We start from the raw sequence: 18,843 nt of genomic DNA, 5'->3' as shown, positions 1-18,843 counted from the left end.
TGCCACTTGGGCTAAATGTATCTGTAGCTGAATTCATCAAAGCTCTGAATTCTGCCTTAGGACATGAAGTGAGTTCAAAATTAATTGTGTATGGTGATGACATTCTGGTTGCTGAAAATACTTGGAAACAATACTTGAATCTGTTAAGAGATGTATTTCAAAATTAGAATCAGGAGGTATGACTCTGAAAATAGGTATTGTAAATGTAAATTTGGTGTGAAAGAAGTTCAATTTTTAGGACATGTTATATCTGAAAAGGAATTGCATATGATAAAGAGAAACTTGATACTATTGCTAATTTTCCTACTCCTTGTAACAAAAGATAGCTTAAATCATTTTTTGGATTAACTAGATTTTACAGAAAATTTTGTAGTAGCCAAGCTTTGAATGCTCCATGCTTGTATGAACTTTTGAAGACGAATTCCGTTTGGGATTGGAATCAGCAGTGTCAGAATGCTTTTGATAAGATCAAACAATAGTTGTGTCAGCATCAGATATTGTTCAGACCAGATTTGTCTCTTCCTTTTTTTTATTATGAGAGACAATAGTGATGTTGCATAGGGTGCTCATTTATTTCAGGAAATTGAAGTTGATGGTGTTATTGAACATAGACCTCTTGCATTTGCTAGTAGAATATTGCAGAGACATGAAAATACAGACATGATAATTGAGAAAGAACTTTTGGCTGTGCATTGGGTATTCAACAAGTTTAAAAATTATCTACTAGGCCACAAAGTCATCATCTATACTGATCACAAAGCATTATGTTATTTTCAGGTGTGTAAGCTGCACCACAACAGAATTACTCATTGGGCCTTGTTTTTACAGCAGTTCAATTATGAAATCAGATATATTAAGGACACGGACAATGTAGTTACTGATGCTTTGTCTAGACTGTCTTTAGGGAGTGAATCGTGTAACAACTTTGAACAAGGAGAGAATGAGTTTAAAATTATGTACTTGAGAGGTGTGCAAGAGGAAAAAGAGACCTTGAAAATTTGCAAAGACATCCGCAGGTATCAAAATCAAGATCAAAATTGGAAATTGGTTAAGAGCATGTTGGGTAAGAAAGGAGGAGAAAAGATAAAACAATATTGTAAGGTACAGAAGGGTATTTTATTCAGGAGACATAAGACTGACTCAGAGGACGGGGAACTATGTTGGCTGGAACAGTGTATTGATACTTTAATTACTTATACACATGAGACTTGTGTTCATTGTGGATCAACCAAATGCACACAAAAGATTCAGGAAAACATCTATTTTTATAACATAGGAAGAAGAGTCAAGAAGAAGATTGCCACCTGTGACTGATGTCAAAGAATAGAAGTAAGTAACTGAACAAGTAGAGGCCAAATGCAAAATATATTGCCTAATAATAACCTTGATCTCATGTCTGTAGATGTTTATGGACCTTTACCTTAGTCTACAAATTGATTTTGTTATGTTTTTGTGGTGGTTGATGTATTTTTGAAGTTCATAAAGTTGTTTCCTCTTAAGAAAGCTATCAGTAAGCCAATCATCGCTAAGCTTGAAAACACACTTTTCATTAGGTAGGTATTCCTAAAACAATTTTGTCTGATAATGGTTCTCAGTTTACATCACAAACTTGGAAAGATTTTGTTGACCATGTAAAAGTAAAACATATACTAAACTCAGTGTACCATCCTTTGAGTAACCCTGTAAAAAGATATATTAGAGAGAAATTGGAAGACTGTTTGGAACATATTGTAGCAAGAATCATACCAGTTGGATAGATTACGTCAACGATTTTGAGGATATTATAAACAACTTACAACATTCTTCAACACATTTTTCATCATTTGAAATCATGTTTAATCACACACCAGCTAACTTTATTTCTGAATATGTTGAGTTTCCACCCTGTAAAATTCTGTCATTACAAGAGAGGGAAGAATGTGTTAGGGAGACGATGAAAAGACAGGGGGGTAGGAGAAAGCAGAGACATGATGGTAAAGGTAGATTTTCTAAGTTTGATGTAGGAGATCTTGTGCTGGTGAAAGCCAAAGAGAAATCTAAAATATTGATGGAGATTATCCATAAGTACCTGATTTTTGTTGTTTGTTCATTTTCCATTATCATGAATTCAGTATGTAAGAAGATGTAATTTCTAGAGTTTTATATTATCCATTGACTGAGTTTAAATCTATTTGTAGATTCATAAAACTATGTAATTGTGTTTTGTTTGTCTGGAATTTAGTATGTAAGATGCTGTAGTTTCTAAAGTTCTGTCTTATCTATTGACTGAGTTAAAAAAATCTGTGATACACTATATAGTTGTGTTCTGTAATAGATACGTGCTTTAGAATTTGATATACATATATGCCATGAGACTATATGAATGGATCCCTTTTGCAATTTACTCCATTCTTTTCATTGTATTTAACTCTGTTTATTAATGTGAACATTTTTTTAAATTTCATCTGACATAAATCCCATATAATTGAATATGTAAAATGATTAAGCAGAACATATCTCATGTGATGTGAAGAAGGTATTTAATAGCATATTTAGTACACAAAACAATGTTTCAGGATTTGATGTGAATGGTAGACAGGAAGTTACCTATCCATTGGAGTGTGTGATGAGAACTCCAATGAGGAAGGTGAAAGATGTCGGCGGATCCACTCCCCACACTGCTGTGTGGCTTCACCCTACTGGACCAGTCAACTTGCAAGAGATCGTGGATGCTCGGTAATGTGCTTGAGCATTTGTCAACTGGATCTGAGTTGTGACTAATATTTGTGAATTGTTAGCCAAGACTGCTAAGGACAGTGTTATTCAGCATAAAAGCATGTAGGGGGATTAACTATCCAGTACATTATGTAACTTTAAATCAGTATTTTTTTATGATTTTTAAATGAATCATTGAAGTCTTTATGTATATAGATTAGTCATATGGACAATTGGCAAATAGTGTGGATGACATTTACTAGTATGGACAGTGTAACAGGATATATGCATGTCTGCTTTCATACTCTGATTTTGGTTCTCAAGCTACTGGATTGTGTCATCATTCAAAGTTATTTACGACTATGTTTACTTGAATCTACCCTGAGTATTGCAATATTGTGTCTGATTGGAACTTGAGTTGTGAACAGATTCATGCTTAGCTCTGTGTTTTGGGTACCCCTTGTCATCGTGACTCTGTGTGTGTGTGTGTGTGTGTGTGTGTGTGTGTGTGTGTGTTGTGTGTGTGTGTGTGTGTGTGTGTGTGTGTGTGTGTGTGTGTGTGTGTGTGTGTAGTCAAGGAGAGAGTACAACCATTGATTGAAGCTAAACACTTCTCACAATTACTCATTGCATATGATTGAATTCATTGAGATGATTATGAGCTTTAGTCATTTTGTTGTGTCGAAACTTTGTTGCTGGTATGTACCTGGTGTGCTTTTGGATTCATGGGTCAGTCCCCACATCATAAACTTAGGCCCAAATATTTTTCCATTAGTTTGTTCTTTCATGAGTCAACATATCCATAAATACTATTGTTAATATGGCTGATTGATTCCTACTCATGATTGAGTATATTCCTCTGGTCTGTACCTGTCATTGTGAGTTTTTTGAGTTAGCTCACTCGTTGTACACTTAGGCTCTGAAATTTTTTTCTTCTCGTTTGAAGATTTTGAAGTTGTGATTGTATAGATCTTAACTTAAAATTTATAAATCCTAGTAATTTACATTGTCTCTGTAATTACTCCAAAGTTTAGGGGTGTAATGTTGTGGTTTTGACCTTTTACTATTTGTCTTGTGACAGTATGTTCCACGGATCTGAAAATCTGAATGCCATATCCTGATATATGTATAGAACATGATTTGTTTAGTAGATATTTTTCTTATGTTCTCTGTAATATGTTATGTGTCAAAAACTTCTATACACCTGTCTGCTATCCTGGGCATCATTATCTACACCACTTGGCAAACCTTGTACTCTTTCACAAAATATTGTAAACATTTTGTTTCCAAATTTTGTGAGGGGGATATAATAATGGGTCAACCTCCTTTAAAATTACCCCTTTTTTTAATATAAATAACCAATATCATGTATACTCTCGATTCTTGCATAGGTGAACATTATATCAGCTGTCTAACTGAATGAACTTCATATGATTTGTATGCGATGTGTTATGTTTCAGGCTAAAATATGTAAAAGGAAATCAGTTTGATAGTACTCTGTACAGGCAGTTAAAATTACTCTTCTTTAAAAATATGTGAAATTACGAAATTTCTGGCATACTTAAAATTCATATTATTAATTGCACAATGTAATGAGAATAACCAAATTTATAGAAATAATGTTATATCTTGGCAATGATTCTTATTTTATCGAGAAATCCTGTAAACTCTTTTGTTTTGTAAACTCTTTGGAAATTGTGCGTACCACAGAGTGTTGGGAGTAGTAGGCATGCCTCAGATGGAATCAGACGTGTTTTCGATTGTGTCTCCAGTAATGTAATTTGTGGTGTGATAGAAATGAAAATTGTGAACTCAATGTGATTTAGAAGAATGGGATAAAATAAAAAGATATTCATAGCAACAGGCAAATCTTCATCAGTTATTTCGTCTTCAGTAACCCAGAACGACACAAAATTACAGCCTCAAGAATGTCCCCCTAGACAAGACTTGGAGCCAACAACAAGATAATGAAGATAAGTAAAAAGTTCTTCTTTTGTGTATCTTATGCCTCTTGAAGCTTTAAAAACTTTTATAGAAGTTAATTTTAATAGTGATGTGTGGATAAATAAGAATACACGGTGTTGGGCGTACATTTTCAGAAACAAAATTGTCTATTACTGACTATATTAAAATTTTCGGGGTGCCTCACAATTCTGGAATGCAGTAATTTCTCAAGGACTTTTGCAAAAGTGGTCAAAAGAGAAATGGGACATTATTTAGTGAAATATGTTGTTTCTACCTTTTTGTGGAGTGGCTTCACTACAGCAAGCTTCATTCAATCTGGGAAGGCAGACTCATACACAGAGGCATTAAAAATGTGGGCTAAAACTTTCTATGGTTAATCAGAGCAGGGTTGTAGTAGTTTGCTGGAAATATGATCTACAGGTTGTGATCATTTGCTTTTAAATGATGCAGTGGTCTTCTTTACCTCATTCCTGTTTAAGGGGGAGGGGGGCAGGGGGGTTACTCTTATTTCACTTACTGGATTGGGAAAATGATGTTTTAATATGTCCATGGAACTTTCTAAAGAGCCATTGCAGCTTATTTTCACAGCAGCAGTCTGCCTGCTTAGCTGAGTGGTAATGTGCTTGCCTCCCATGCAGTTGGCCCATGTCTGATTCCTGGCTGCAAGTTGCCCAATGTGGCGTCGATTGAAATAAGACTTGCACTTGGCAGCCGAACCCGAACGGGGCCTCCCGGCCAACAATGCCATATGATTATTTCATTTTTCTGTTATTTTGCACAGCAGCACTTGAAGGTTTTTGCAACTATCTCTTGATTGCTTATATGTTTATTATCAATATTTCAAACATTGTCTACATGTTTATTAGCATTGTTGATGCCTGTCTCACTCCTGATTATGTCCCATATTATTTTGATGATTACTGGACTGGTTGATTTTGGTGTTAAAATATGAATTTTTGAATGGTTAATTACTTTGCTTAATATTGTACAGTACTTTTTATGATAATTTATTTCGGCAGGATTTCCTAAACGTTTTGCTGTGATGTTCAATTCACATTTGTGTTTTCAGGATAGACTTATCCCTTTGATGATCCGTGATTTTCATGTGATTTCTTTGGGAAGGAAACTTCAAATAATAATGCAATTTTATTGCTAAGCAAATTATATTTGGAACTGACATCTACTTCATTGAATGTATGAGTCCAATTTACATTTTGGAGGTGTGACTTAAAGGCCTTAATTGTTTCATCATTTAATGAGCCTGACTACCTTCCACTGGGGTTCAGTTTTACTCTGGCAAGTAATCATATTGTGAATGATAAGTCTCTGACCATCATGATGAGAGAGGCCTTTGAATATTTCAATATATTCTATAAATACATTGTGAATTAGGGTGTTTGAATTAGAAGTTGCTCTGGTGAGAAAATTGAACACTAGGAGTATATTGTAGGTATGCATCAAATCTTCCAGATCTGACTTTCCACTACTTTGTGTTAGGGAGTTGATACTGAAATCTCCAAGTACTATGACATCTCTTTTTGAATTAAATAGATAAAGTAACAGTGAGTCATGCTGCTTCAAACAGAGGTGAAGATTGCCTGGGGGTGACATATATATGGCTACAATTAAGAGGTTAGAAATACTTACAGAATACTCAATGGCACATGGATCAAAATGTTGCTCTAAACAAAAACAGTGTACATCAATTGCCTTACAGTTCACACAGTTTGTATAGGTACATAAGGAAAAGCACTGACATGCTACGATAAAAGTTAAAAACCAATGACAATAAACACTAGTGCGGCCACTGTAAGCATCAGCAAAGATGTATTTTGCTACGCTGGAGGGCAAATGGCAAATGATGTAAATTTTGTTCAATTTTTTTGAAGATTCTGTCTTTAGTTCTCATAGGGAGAAGACGTATTCTTGTGAGAAGTGTGTAGTAGACATTGTGTTATCTGAATAATAATTTTTATGAAAGTATGAAGTGTGAGAGTTCTTTTTAGTGAAAAACCATGAAAGTTTTTTTTTCTTCTTCCGTGCATTATGTCACTGTGGCTACCTGCATATGAAGAGGAAGTCTGGTACAAATCAGCATTGTATTCATGGTCAAAAATGAGAAGTACTTGTGGCAGAAGAAGAAATATATATGTATATTAACCAATTTACAGAAATCTCAATGGCATAGAGAATGCAAAAATCGATGTAAGTTCACACTACTACTGACTTACAGTGTACAAGAGTTGTAAATTAAGACCGAAAGATAATCCATTCGATTCAATTCACTCACTTCAAAATTTATAAAAATCAAATTTGATACTACTGTAATTCATTTGTTGTGGTCCATTGATTGTGACTGCACTAAGGGCCAAATATCTCACAAAATAAGCATCAAACGAAAAAACTACAAAGAATAAAAGTCGTCTAGCTTGAAGGGGGAAACCAGATGGCACTATGGTTGGCCCACTAGATAGCACTGCCATAGGTCAAACGGATATCAACTGCGTTTTTTTAAATAGGATCCCCCACTTTCTATTACGTATTTGTGTAGTAAGTAAAGAAATATGAATGTTTTGGTTGGACCACTTTTTTCGCTTGGTGATAGATGGCGCTGTAATAGTCACAAACATATGGCTCACAAGTTTAGATGAACAGCTGGTAACAGGTAGGTTTTGTAAATTAAAATACAAGACATAGGTACGTTTGAACATTTTATTTTGGTTGTTCCAATGTGATACATTTCTGAGAATGCATGCTGTTACAGTGTGAATACCTGTAAATACCACATTAATGCAATAAATGCTCAAAATGATGTCCCTCAACCTCAAGGCATTTGGCAATATGTATAATGACATTCCTCTCAACAGCGAGTAATTCACCTTCCATAATGTCCGCACATGCATTGACAATGCGCTGACGCATGTTGTCAGGCATTGTCGGTAGATCACAATAGCAAATATCCTTCAACTTTCCCCACAGAAAGAAATCCGGGGACGTGAGATCCGGTGAATGTGCGGGCCATGGCATGGTGCTTCGACGACCAATCCGCCTGTCATGAAATATGCTATTCAATACCGCTTCAAGTGCATGCGAGCTATGTCCCGAAAATCCATCATGTTGGAAGTACATCGCCATTCTACCATGCAGTGAAACATCTTGTAGTGACATCGGTAGAACATTATGTAGGAAATCAGCATACACTGCACCATTTAGTTTGCCATCGATAAAATGGGGGCCAATTATCCTTCCTCCCACAATGCCACACCATACATTAGCCCGCCAAGGTTGCTGATGTTCCACTTGTCGCAGCCATCATGGATTTTCTGTTGCCCAATAGTGCATATTATGCCGGTTTACATTACCACTGTTGGTGAATGATGCTTCGTTGCTAAATAGAACGTGTGCAAAAAATCTGTCATCTTCCCATAATTTCTCTTGTGCCCAGTGGCAGAACTGTACATGATGTTCAAAGTCATCACCATGCAATTCCTGGTGCATAGAAATATGATACGGGTGCAATCTATGTTGCTGTAGCATTCTCAACACCGACATTTTTGAGATTCCCAATTCTCGCGCAATTTGTCTGCTACTGATGTGCGGATTAGCCACAACAGCCGCTAAAACACCTACTTGAGCATCATCATTTGTTGCAGGTCATTGTTGATGTTTCACATGTGGCTCAACACTTCCTGTTTCCTTAAATAACGTAACTATCTGGCGAACGGTCCCGACACTTGGATGATGTCATCCAGCATACTGAGCAGCATACATAGCACATGCCCGTTGGGCATTTTGATCACAATAGCCACACATCATCATGATATCAACCTTCTCCACAGTTGGTAAATCGTCCATTTTAACATGGGTAATGTATCATGAAGCAAATACAGTCCGCACTGGCGGAATGTTATGTGATACCACATACTTATACATTTGTGACTATTACAGCAACATCTATCACAAAGCAAAAAATGTGTCCAACTAAAACATTCATATTTCTTTACATACTACATGAATATGAAATAAAAATGGGGGTTCCTATTTAAAAAAAAAACGCAGTTGATATCTGTTTGACCTATGACAGCACCATCTAGCGGGCCAACCATAGGGCCCATAAGATTGTATTCAGGTATTATGAGTCTTCCCATTCCTGAACATAGGTGATGCTCAGTGAAGTACTGTACATGGGTGTGATCTATACTCCCACTGTCTTGCGCACTGACCAAGAGTTCATTTAGTTTATTACACAGCCCTCTAATATTCTGGTGTGAGACTGCCAGTTGATGCTTTTCAGTGTTAGTTGAAATGTTTTGTCTATAAAAATCTGAGTCGGTGAGTTCAGGGATGCTTTCTTGACCTGTGATTTCCAAAACCATTCATGTAATGTGGCGTGTCTATGTGCACTACCTTTTGTAGAATCAAGTTCTTCCAAAATTGTTGTGTTTAAAAGGCTGCCTATTACTTTTTTCCTGATCTATTTAGGTGCATTCCATGGGTAGTAAACAGTTCTCTACTAAAATTGTTTATGTCTACAACATGAATATTGTTGAAAAGTTTGCAAGTCCTTGGTAAATTAAAGTTCATATGTGAGATGGCTTCATTTACACAGGACTGTGAGATTAAGTCAAGTCTCTAGGGAATGTTCATAACCAGAATCTTGGATCGATGAATTGCCGAGAATTTCTCTTTCCACATTTGTGTTACAACACAACTTTCACTGCAGGCCATGTTGTTTGAACCACCTATTAATATTACATAGTCATTTTTTATGTGTTCACAATTACAGCCTACAATTACATCCTGGATTTTAGCACCAGGTTTCACTGTTCCACATACCTCGATGTTTCTTATATTGCTTTTTATAATTTCAGCCATATCTCACTCATGACAGTCTGCAAAAATACTTATCCATTTTGTGGGAAATTTTTTCTCAGCAGAATGCTTGCTGTTACCAGAACTTGCACTTGTTGTTGTTGAAGACTTTGGTTTTGATTTATCAAAAGTAATTTTTTTCCAGTGACTTTAATTTTTTACACCTTAACACATGACTTAAGGTTAGGTTCTGAGCTGCACATTGGTATACTGCTATTATACATAAGGAAACCAAATTTGTTTACATTCACAAACTTTGAATCACTCACTGCAGATAACCTTCTTACATCTAATGTTCTGCATTTTTGCTTACAAGCTTCCATTCTGGTGAACTATCTCCTCTGTCTTGCAGCAGTTCCAGTATGTTTTGTTTTGATCTCATCTGCATATATTTGTCTTTCAGTCTGTCATTCTCTCTTTTTGAACTGACAATCACATACTATGGACTTAAAATGTGTTCATCAAATTTCATGAATTCACTCTTGCATTTGTCACATGGTACATTTTTGACTGCATTACTGTAATTCCTTTTAGGAGTTAAATCATGCACAATTACACTCATTGCCATCTCGACACTGGCTTTGAACCATGTTAGGAGATCTGATGGTAAACTTTTTGGTATCAGTTTCGAGATCAATGGACTATTTATTGTTTGCTGCAATGCTTGTATCATCAGCAAACGCAATGAACTTGCGTTTCGTAGATACGTCATTTATGTCTATGAGAAACAGCAGCAGGCCAAGTACAGACTCCTGGTGGCTCCAAGGAGTATTAATGAAGTATTATGGATTCATAGTGATATGACATGAAGACATGTTAGATATTATATGAGGGTTGTTATACTACTGTTAGGGTCATCTGAAGACAATGATGGTTATATGGATTATTCAGTGATGATGTTGATGATGATGATGATGATGATGATGATGATGACATGAATTTGATGATGATGAAGTAGTCGGGATTATTATGTGCACTACAATGAAGCTATGGCAAGGAAAATTGTATTATGGATATTAGTAGAGGATGGACATGCAGTCATGTGGAATGGATTGATAGTCAAACACATGTAATTTTGTTAAGGTAATTAATTAAATCATTTGTGCTAAGAGAAAATGTAAATGTGTATAGGCAATGTGTATGTTCTTTAAATGGTCTACACATATAAATAAATATATCTAAAAACAAAGATGACGTGACTTACCAAATGAAAGTGCTGGAACGTCGACAGACACACAAACAAACACAAACATACACACACAATTCTAGCTTTCGCAACCCACGGTTGCTTCGTCAGAAAGAGGGAAGGAGAGGAAAAGACGAAAGGATGTGGGTTTTAAGGGAGAGGTTAAGGAGTCATTCCAATCCCGGGAGCGGAAAGACTTACCTTGGGGGAAAAAAGGACAGGTATACACTCGCACACACACACATATCCATCCGCACATACACAGACACAAGCAGACATTTGTAAAGCCAAAGAGTTCGGACAGAGATGTCAGTTGAGGTGGAAGTACAGAGGCCAAGAAGTTGAAAGACAGGTGAGGTATGAGCGGCGGCAACTTGAAATTAGCGGAGGTTGAGGCCTGGCGGATAACGAGAGGAGAGGATATACTGAAGGGCAAGTTCCCATCTCCGGAGTTCTGACAGGTTGGTGTTAGTGGGAAGTATCTAGATAACCCGGACGGTGTAACACTGTGCCAAGATGTGCTGGCCGTGCACCAAGGCATGTTTAGCCACAGGGTGATCCTCATTACCAACAAACACCGTCTGCCTGTGTCCATTCATGCGAATGGACAGTTTGTTGCTGGTCATTCCCACATAGAAAGCTTCACAGTGTAGGCAGGTCAGTTGGTAAATCACGTGGGTGCTTTCACACGTGGCTCCGCCTTTGATCGTGTACATCTTCCGTGTTACAGGACTGGAGTAGGTGGTGGTGGGAGGGTGCATGGGACAGGTTTTACAGCGGGGGCGGTTACAAGGGTAGGAGCCAGAGGGTTGGGAAGGTGGTTTGGGGATTTCATAGAGATGAACTAAGAGGTTATGAAGGTTAGGTGGACGGCGGAAAGACACTCTTGGTGGAGTGGGGAGGATTTCATGAAGGATGGATCTCATTTCAGGGCAGGATTTGAGGAAGTTGTATCCCTGCTGGAGAGCCACATTCAGAGTCTGATCCAGTCCCGGAAAGTATCCTGTCACAAGTGGGGCACTTTTGTGGTTCTTCTGTGGGAGGTTCTGGGTTTGAGGGGAAAGAGGAAGTGGCTCTGGTTATGTGCTTCTGTACCAGGTCGGGAGGGTAGTTGCGGGATGCGAAAGCTGTTGTCAGGTTGTTGGTATAATGGTTCAGGGATTCCGGACTGGAGCAGATTCATTTGCCATGAAGACCTAGGCTGTAGGGAAGGGACCATTTGATGTGGAATGGGTGGCAGCTGTCATAATGGAGGTACTGTTGCTTGTTGGTGGGTTTGATGTGGACGGACGTGTGAAGCTGGCCATTGGCCAGATGGAGGTCAATGTCAAGGAAAGTGGCATGGGATTTGGAGTAGGACCAGGTGAATCTGATGGAACCAAAGGAGTTGAGGTTGGAGAGGAAATTCTGGAGTTCTTCTTCACTGTGAGTCCAGATCATGAAGATGTCATCAATAAATCTGTACCAAACTTTGGGTTTGCAGGCCTGGGTAACCAAGAAGGCTTCCTCTAAATGACCCATGAATAGGTTGGCGTACGAGGGGGCCATCCTGGTACCCATGGCTGTTCCCTTTAATTGTTGGTATGTCTGGCCTTCAAAAGTGAAGAAGTTGTGGGTCAGGATGAAGCTGGCTAAGGTAATGAGGAAAGAGGTTTTAGGTGGGGTGGCAGGTGATCGGCGTGAAAGGAAGTGCTCCATCGCAGCGAGGCCCTGGACGTGCGGAATATTTGTGTATAAGGAAGTGGCATCAATGGTTACAAGGATGGTTTCCGGGGGTAACAGATTGGGTAAGGATTCCAGGCGTTTGAGAAAGTGGTTGGTGTCTTTGATGAAGGATGGAAGACTGCATGTAATGGGTTGAAGGTGTTGATCTACGTAGGCAGAGATACGCTCTGTGGGGGCTTGGTAACCAGCTACAATGGGGCGGCCGGGATGATTGGGTTTATGAATTTTGGGAAGAAGGTAGAAGGTAGGGGTGCAGGGTGTCGGTGGGGTCAGGAGAATGATGGAGTCAGGTGAAAGGTTTTGTAGGGGGCCTAAGGTTCTGAGGATTCCTTGAAGCTCCGCCTGGACATCAGGAATGGTTCAAACAATATACAATCTGAGCCCCTAACTTTAATTCAGAACCTGATACATAGGTCATGGGAAACATGATATTTGTGATTATTGCTAACTTATTGTGATTCATAATTTTGATGTTTTACCAAGATGCAAATGTAGTTATACTAAACACTATGCATTAACATTTCAAAATTGTTATTTTAGATACAAATTATGTTTTGAAAGTCCTAGAAGACATTGTTGCAACTCAAAATCAGTTCAAATTACTTACAAATTTCTACATAACTTTTGATTGTATAAATCTGTTAATATTCTGTCAAAGAGTCAGGGAGAATGATAGCAGGAAAACAACTGTGTGATTAAAAAGTAAATTAATTTATTTCTGTACTAATTGCTTAAGACATCTATTTATATAATTTTTTATATAAATATGTTTTGCTATGTAATTTTGCTTGTGTAAAACCTGTAATCAAATCCTGGAGTAACAAATTTTGTGTTCAAACTGTGAAAAATGAACAACTATTAATTATAATTTCAGTTATGCATTAAGCTAAAAAATACTGTGAAGTGTTAAATGTTATTTATACAACGACTAGCAATGCCTGTCAAGTTAGTCCAATTATAGCCATAGTTAAGTTAGATAGTCTTTGTTGGGCATTGCCAGAAATGTGTAAAGTAATGTTTCTCTGTGACTGATACAATTCACAATAAATGGAGAATAATTTAAAACTGCATTTGCATTCATTAAAGTTACTCAATATCAAGACAGAGTTATAGTTCCAACAGATGAGTATATTTTTTTAAATTTTTTTTAGTTGTGCTCTTACCATTCAAACTTACATTGTTGGTAATCAACATTGACTGTTGTTTCAATAGAGTCACCTGTAGTTTGCAAAGTTCATTATTCTAAACGACTAAAATCTCCATATTTATTTATTTTCAAATGTTATATGTCACAATTTGCACACACCACAACACCATTATGTCAAGGGATGAAACTGACAACTTGTATTAGATGTCAGTAGATTCATTTGAACCATTAATTTATATACAACCACGCTTACCTCAATGAAAGTCTTGCCCAAACTTTTTTGCCAATATTTTTTACCATTTGCATGAGTCTTCCACAAAAACATAGTTTTTATACAATAGCTTGAAATTCCTTTCCATTTTCGAATATCTCTGAGTTTCTAGAAAAGAAAATGGACAATTACTTATTCTGTTCAGCAAATAACAAAAGCAGAAAATAGAATGTCGCAGCTGAGGAGAGGCAGTCCTGTGATATAAAACACTAACAATATTAATCACTGTATCAACAACCATGAACAATGCACTTTCAATCTGGAGCGAATTGCACGTGGTGTAATATAACCATATTATAGTGTTACATATTATTCCAGAAGAGATATATAGATCCCTGAGTATTCTTTCTAACGAATAATACATGTGAATGAAAGCCATAAAACAAGTTACTGTAAAGCAGTACACAGTTATTTTGCAGATTTGTTATTTTTATCTGCATATAAAGAACTACACCAAGGGATGAGGCTTATCATCAAGGTTGGACAGTGATCAAAGTAACTTCATGACAAGAAGTACCTGCAAAGAAGTGGACATAAAATCTCCTAGCATTGAAAGCCTAATTTGGAGAAGTGCAACATCCCTAAGGAAGATATGTGAGACTGATTGCAGAAAGGGACCTTCCATCAAAAATTTTTGATCTTGAGCTATTGTGATGTTTAGTTTCAGCAATAAATTCTGAGGTGTTGGTTAAAAAAAAAGAAAAAGGAAAAAAGAATCTGTCTCTAAATCTGAGCAAGTTCTGACATGATGAATATTGGTGTTGGAAAATAGGAGTTTTGAGACAATGTGTTTTAAAGATTCCCTTCAAATGGCACAGCCTTTTTAAGTTAGCATTACACATAAAGTGGTTAACCCCTCCAGACTTATAAAGCACATTATATGCACTGGCAGAGGGCTGCAGATAATCAGTGTGGGAGATGATAGGACAGAGGGGGTGGAAACTGTTTGGTGGAGGGTGTGGGAACAATATGTTACCATCGATTGAGGCTGGGATAATTACAGGAGCAGAGAATGTGTTGTAAGGATAACTCCCATCTGCGCAGCTCAGAAAAGGGGCTGCTGGAGGGGAGGACCCAGACGGCTCGGGTAGTGAAGGAGCCATTGAAATCCAGCGTGGTATATTCAGCTGCATGTTGTGCCACAGCGTGGTCTACTATGCTCGTAGCCACAGTTGGGAAGTTGATATTCAACCTGCTGGACAGCTGGTTAGTAGTCATACCAATATAAAAAGCTGTGCAATGATTGCAGTAGAGCTGGTGAATGAGATGGCTGCTTTCACAGGTGGCCTGGGCCCTATTGGAGTAGAACAAACCTGTGAAAGGACTGGAATTGGAAGCGCTGGGTGGGTTTTGCACCCGGATCTTCCAGAGGGATATGATCACTGTGGTAAGTGTGGTAAGGGGTTGGGACTGGAAGTGGTGTAGGGATAGACTAGGATATTGTCGTGCTTGGGTGGATGAAAGAACACTACTTTAGGTGGCATGGGAAGTATCTCAGGTAGGAATCTCTTATTTCAGGGCATGGTGATAGGTAATTAAAGCTCTGGCAAAGGATGTGGTTCAATTGTTGCAGTTTGAGGGGTAACTGGGTGACAAAGGGGACACTCCTTTGTGGCTGTTTCTTGTGGGTGGTAGGTGGATTGGGGGCATGAGTCAAAATGGCATGGGAGATCTATTTGCGGACTAGGCCTGGAGGATAGTCCCTGTTTGTGAAGGCCTTGGTGAGACCCTCAGCATATGTTTTTGTCAATGCAGATATGCTGTCCCTGGGCGCCACGTTGTATGGGAGGGGTTTCTTGGTGTGAAAGGGATGACCGCTGTCAAAATGCAGGTACTGTTGGCAGCTGGTGGGTTTAATGTAGATGGAGTCATCAGAGAGGAGGAGGTCAACATCTAGGAGGGTGGCATAGGATAAATTTACATTCTGATGTTAACTTTCAAACATTTTAGAAGTTACAATGTAGGCGTTGTATAAGTACTGGGTCCTGGTGTGTGTCATACACACAATCTTTAATGCATGATTCGTAGTTTTCTTGGCAGGTACATCCAGAATCAACATCAATGGCAAAAAAGCATAAGCATTTCATCATTACAAGTAGTACAGCATGTTGAGTAACACTGCTGACAGCTCAAAATAGATCTACAGGGGACCAAACAGTGAGGTCATCAATCCCATAGGATTAGGGAAGAATGGGGAAGTTAGTCAATCATGCCCTTTCAAAGGAACCATCCCAGCATTTGCCTGAAGGAATTTAGGGTATTTATGGGAAACCTAAATCAGGATGGCCAGATGTGGGTTTGAACCATGGTCCTCCCAAATCACATTATGAGTCCAATGTGCTAACCACTGAGTCACCTCACTTGGTCAAAAAATAAATCTGTTAAAAATGTTTGATACTGCAGTAGTCAAATATTATTTTTTTCCTTTTCTGCTTGTAATCTGAATTTCCATAATGAATAGTTCTTGATGCGAAAAAAACCTTTTCTTATAGCGTTGTGATAAATGTTACATATGCTTTTACCCATTGAGGAAAATTTGTCTGGGTCCTTGTTACCAGATTTGGGAATTGTTGTGAAAGTTACAAAAGCTCTTAGCTCAAGAACATCAAACATCATGAACAAAAGATAGGAAAGTACTATTATTTTACCAATTTTATGTTTGACCACTGTAGAATCTCATTCAAAATCTCTTGAGTAAAAAGTAAATGTTATGTTGTCTTGTTTTTCACGCTAGTCCATGGTTAAGCTTTTCTCCATTTGAAGCTGTTTCTCCATCCAAAAAAGTAAGAATGGCAGCAATATGACTGTAAATAAATTAATCATATTCACCTGTTTATATGTCCAAGGCATCATAATCATCATCATCATCATCATCATCATAATCATCATTCACATCCATTTTTAATTTTTATCATCATAATATTCTGGATTAGTTTCACTGACATCAAAAATTCATTCAGTAGTTCTTCCAAACACATTTCAATGTTTGGTTCACTTACTCTCAGCATGATAGACTAACCAGTCTGTTCAGACTGTTTTGAATGGTGAGATGGATCTGGTAGAGGCTCCATATGGTTCAAATTAATTACGGAACACTGTCACTAATAGCTATAATATATTACACCCTAATTATTGCAATAAACATAAAATACTGATAAACACATCTGACTAAGAATTATCAAGTAATCAAATGATGGAATAGCACTACACATTCACAGTGAGAAGCCAGCACTCCAGCTGAAAGGTACATGGAGGAAAAAGGTGAATTGACCCCAGAAGAAAAGATGATGTGTTTCAGGAAGATCAACAGCTGTCCCTCAGATGCATGATACTAGTTAAGGGTTAAGCTGCTAGGGACAGATGAATAGCAGCTATATAGTAAAATGGAAGTGGCAGCATAATTTCTCAAAGTATCAGTGTTCTTACTATTTACTTGGTTAAAATTAAAAACCATAACACTGAATAGAATTAAGCAGCATGCTGATAGTTTATTGATTCAAAAATATACAGATTAAGTTTCTCCCATATCCCTTAAGGTTCTCAGCCTGTATTGGATCTAAAGAATATGATTAGCAAATAAATGAATGACAACTGAAAACTAGGTACTATTATCATGATAAAACAAGGGGAGTACATATATATTAAACTCAGCAAAAAATGAAATTAATAAGTAAATAAATAAAGTAAGAATGTTACAAGACTACATCAAGATAAGAACATCCTGATCAATTTTTTTATTTATTTTTTGTAATTTTTTGGAATCATATGGACTGAACATCCAGTTTGATATGTAAAACAATAACGAAGATGTGAATTCAAGGCAGAGGGAGCACCATTCTACAGTCAATAAAATCATTTGAACTTTATTTTGTGGATGCTGTTGTTGTTGTTGTTGTGGTCTTCAGTCCTGAGACTGGTTTGATGCAGCTCTCCATGCTACTCTATCCTGCACAAGCTTCTTCATCTCTCAGTACCTACTGCAACCTACATCCTTCTGAATCTGCTTAGTGTATTCATCTCTTGGTCTCCATCTACGATTTTTACCCTCCATGCTGCCCTCCAATACTAAATTGGTGATCCCTTGATGCCTCAGAACATGTCCTACCAACCGATCCCTTCTTCTAGTCAAGTTGTGCCACAAACTCCTCTTCTCCCCAATCCTATTCAACACCTCCTCATTAGAAGTAGATTTAATTACACAAAGAAAATATATAAAAATAATTTTAAGGAAGTACTAAAATATGTTATTATTTGACTTGAGTTAATTATTGAGTGAAGTGCCAGGATATATCTTTGTGTAAGGAAAATGAGAGTCTTTGGTAGGTGTAGACAGGACACAACAAATTTTCAATAGGAAATTGAAAAATAATGTAGGAAAGTCATCGAAAAGGAAGAAAGTTTTTGTTGTTAGGCAGTTCTCATGCCAGAGGTGTAGGCCAACTTCTGCAGGAGGAATTAGGACCAGAATGCCAGGTCACAAATTTTTTCAAACCAAGTGCTAGTATGGATCAGGTGACAGAGGATTTAGGTTCACTCTGTAAAGAATTTACCAGGGAAGACACCATGGTTATTGTGGGAGGGCCAGGGAACGGTATCGACAGAGATCCTGGGTACAGTATAGAGTGTGACCTGGTAAAGATTGCGTCAGCATCGAGACATACCAATGTTGAATTTGTATCTGTCCTGAGCTGCCATGACTGGCCTCATTTGAACTCTTCTGTTGGGAAAGTTAATTTGGTGTTGGAACGACTGCTTGGGTCGGGTGCAGGGGCTCATATTGGTGTGGTTCCTGTTGATTCTCTCAGTAGGTGGGACTATACCAGGCACAGCCTACATCTCAACAGGAAAGGGAAGGGTAAGCTGGCTGGGGTAATAGCAGGAAATATAAGGGGGGGAGGCACTGCCATGAATGGTAAAATACCAGTGGTTACAGGTGTTGGAGCAGCGCCATTTTTAGGATAGGTAAGACAGAAAGATGTCAAG

General features: G+C 37.8%; 1 protein-coding gene across 2 annotated transcripts in view; it reads right to left on the bottom strand.

The window, feature by feature from the left end:
- LOC126475377 (cyclic GMP-AMP synthase-like receptor) overlaps positions 1–18,843 on the bottom strand; it is a 353,607-nt gene that overhangs the window by 151,188 nt on the left and 183,576 nt on the right. For both annotated transcript variants that reach the window (XM_050103201.1, XM_050103202.1), the window contains exon 8: positions 13,843–13,968. In XM_050103201.1, the coding sequence (XP_049959158.1) occupies positions 13,843–13,968 (126 nt within the window). The remainder of the gene's footprint in view (positions 1–13,842; positions 13,969–18,843) is intronic.

Source organism: Schistocerca serialis, chromosome 4 (assembly GCF_023864345.2).
Source record: "Schistocerca serialis cubense isolate TAMUIC-IGC-003099 chromosome 4, iqSchSeri2.2, whole genome shotgun sequence".
Classification (NCBI taxonomy): Eukaryota; Metazoa; Arthropoda; class Insecta; order Orthoptera; family Acrididae; genus Schistocerca; species Schistocerca serialis.
The sequence above is the reverse complement of the archived record's forward strand: the minus strand, read 5'-3'. Positions and strand labels throughout refer to the sequence as shown.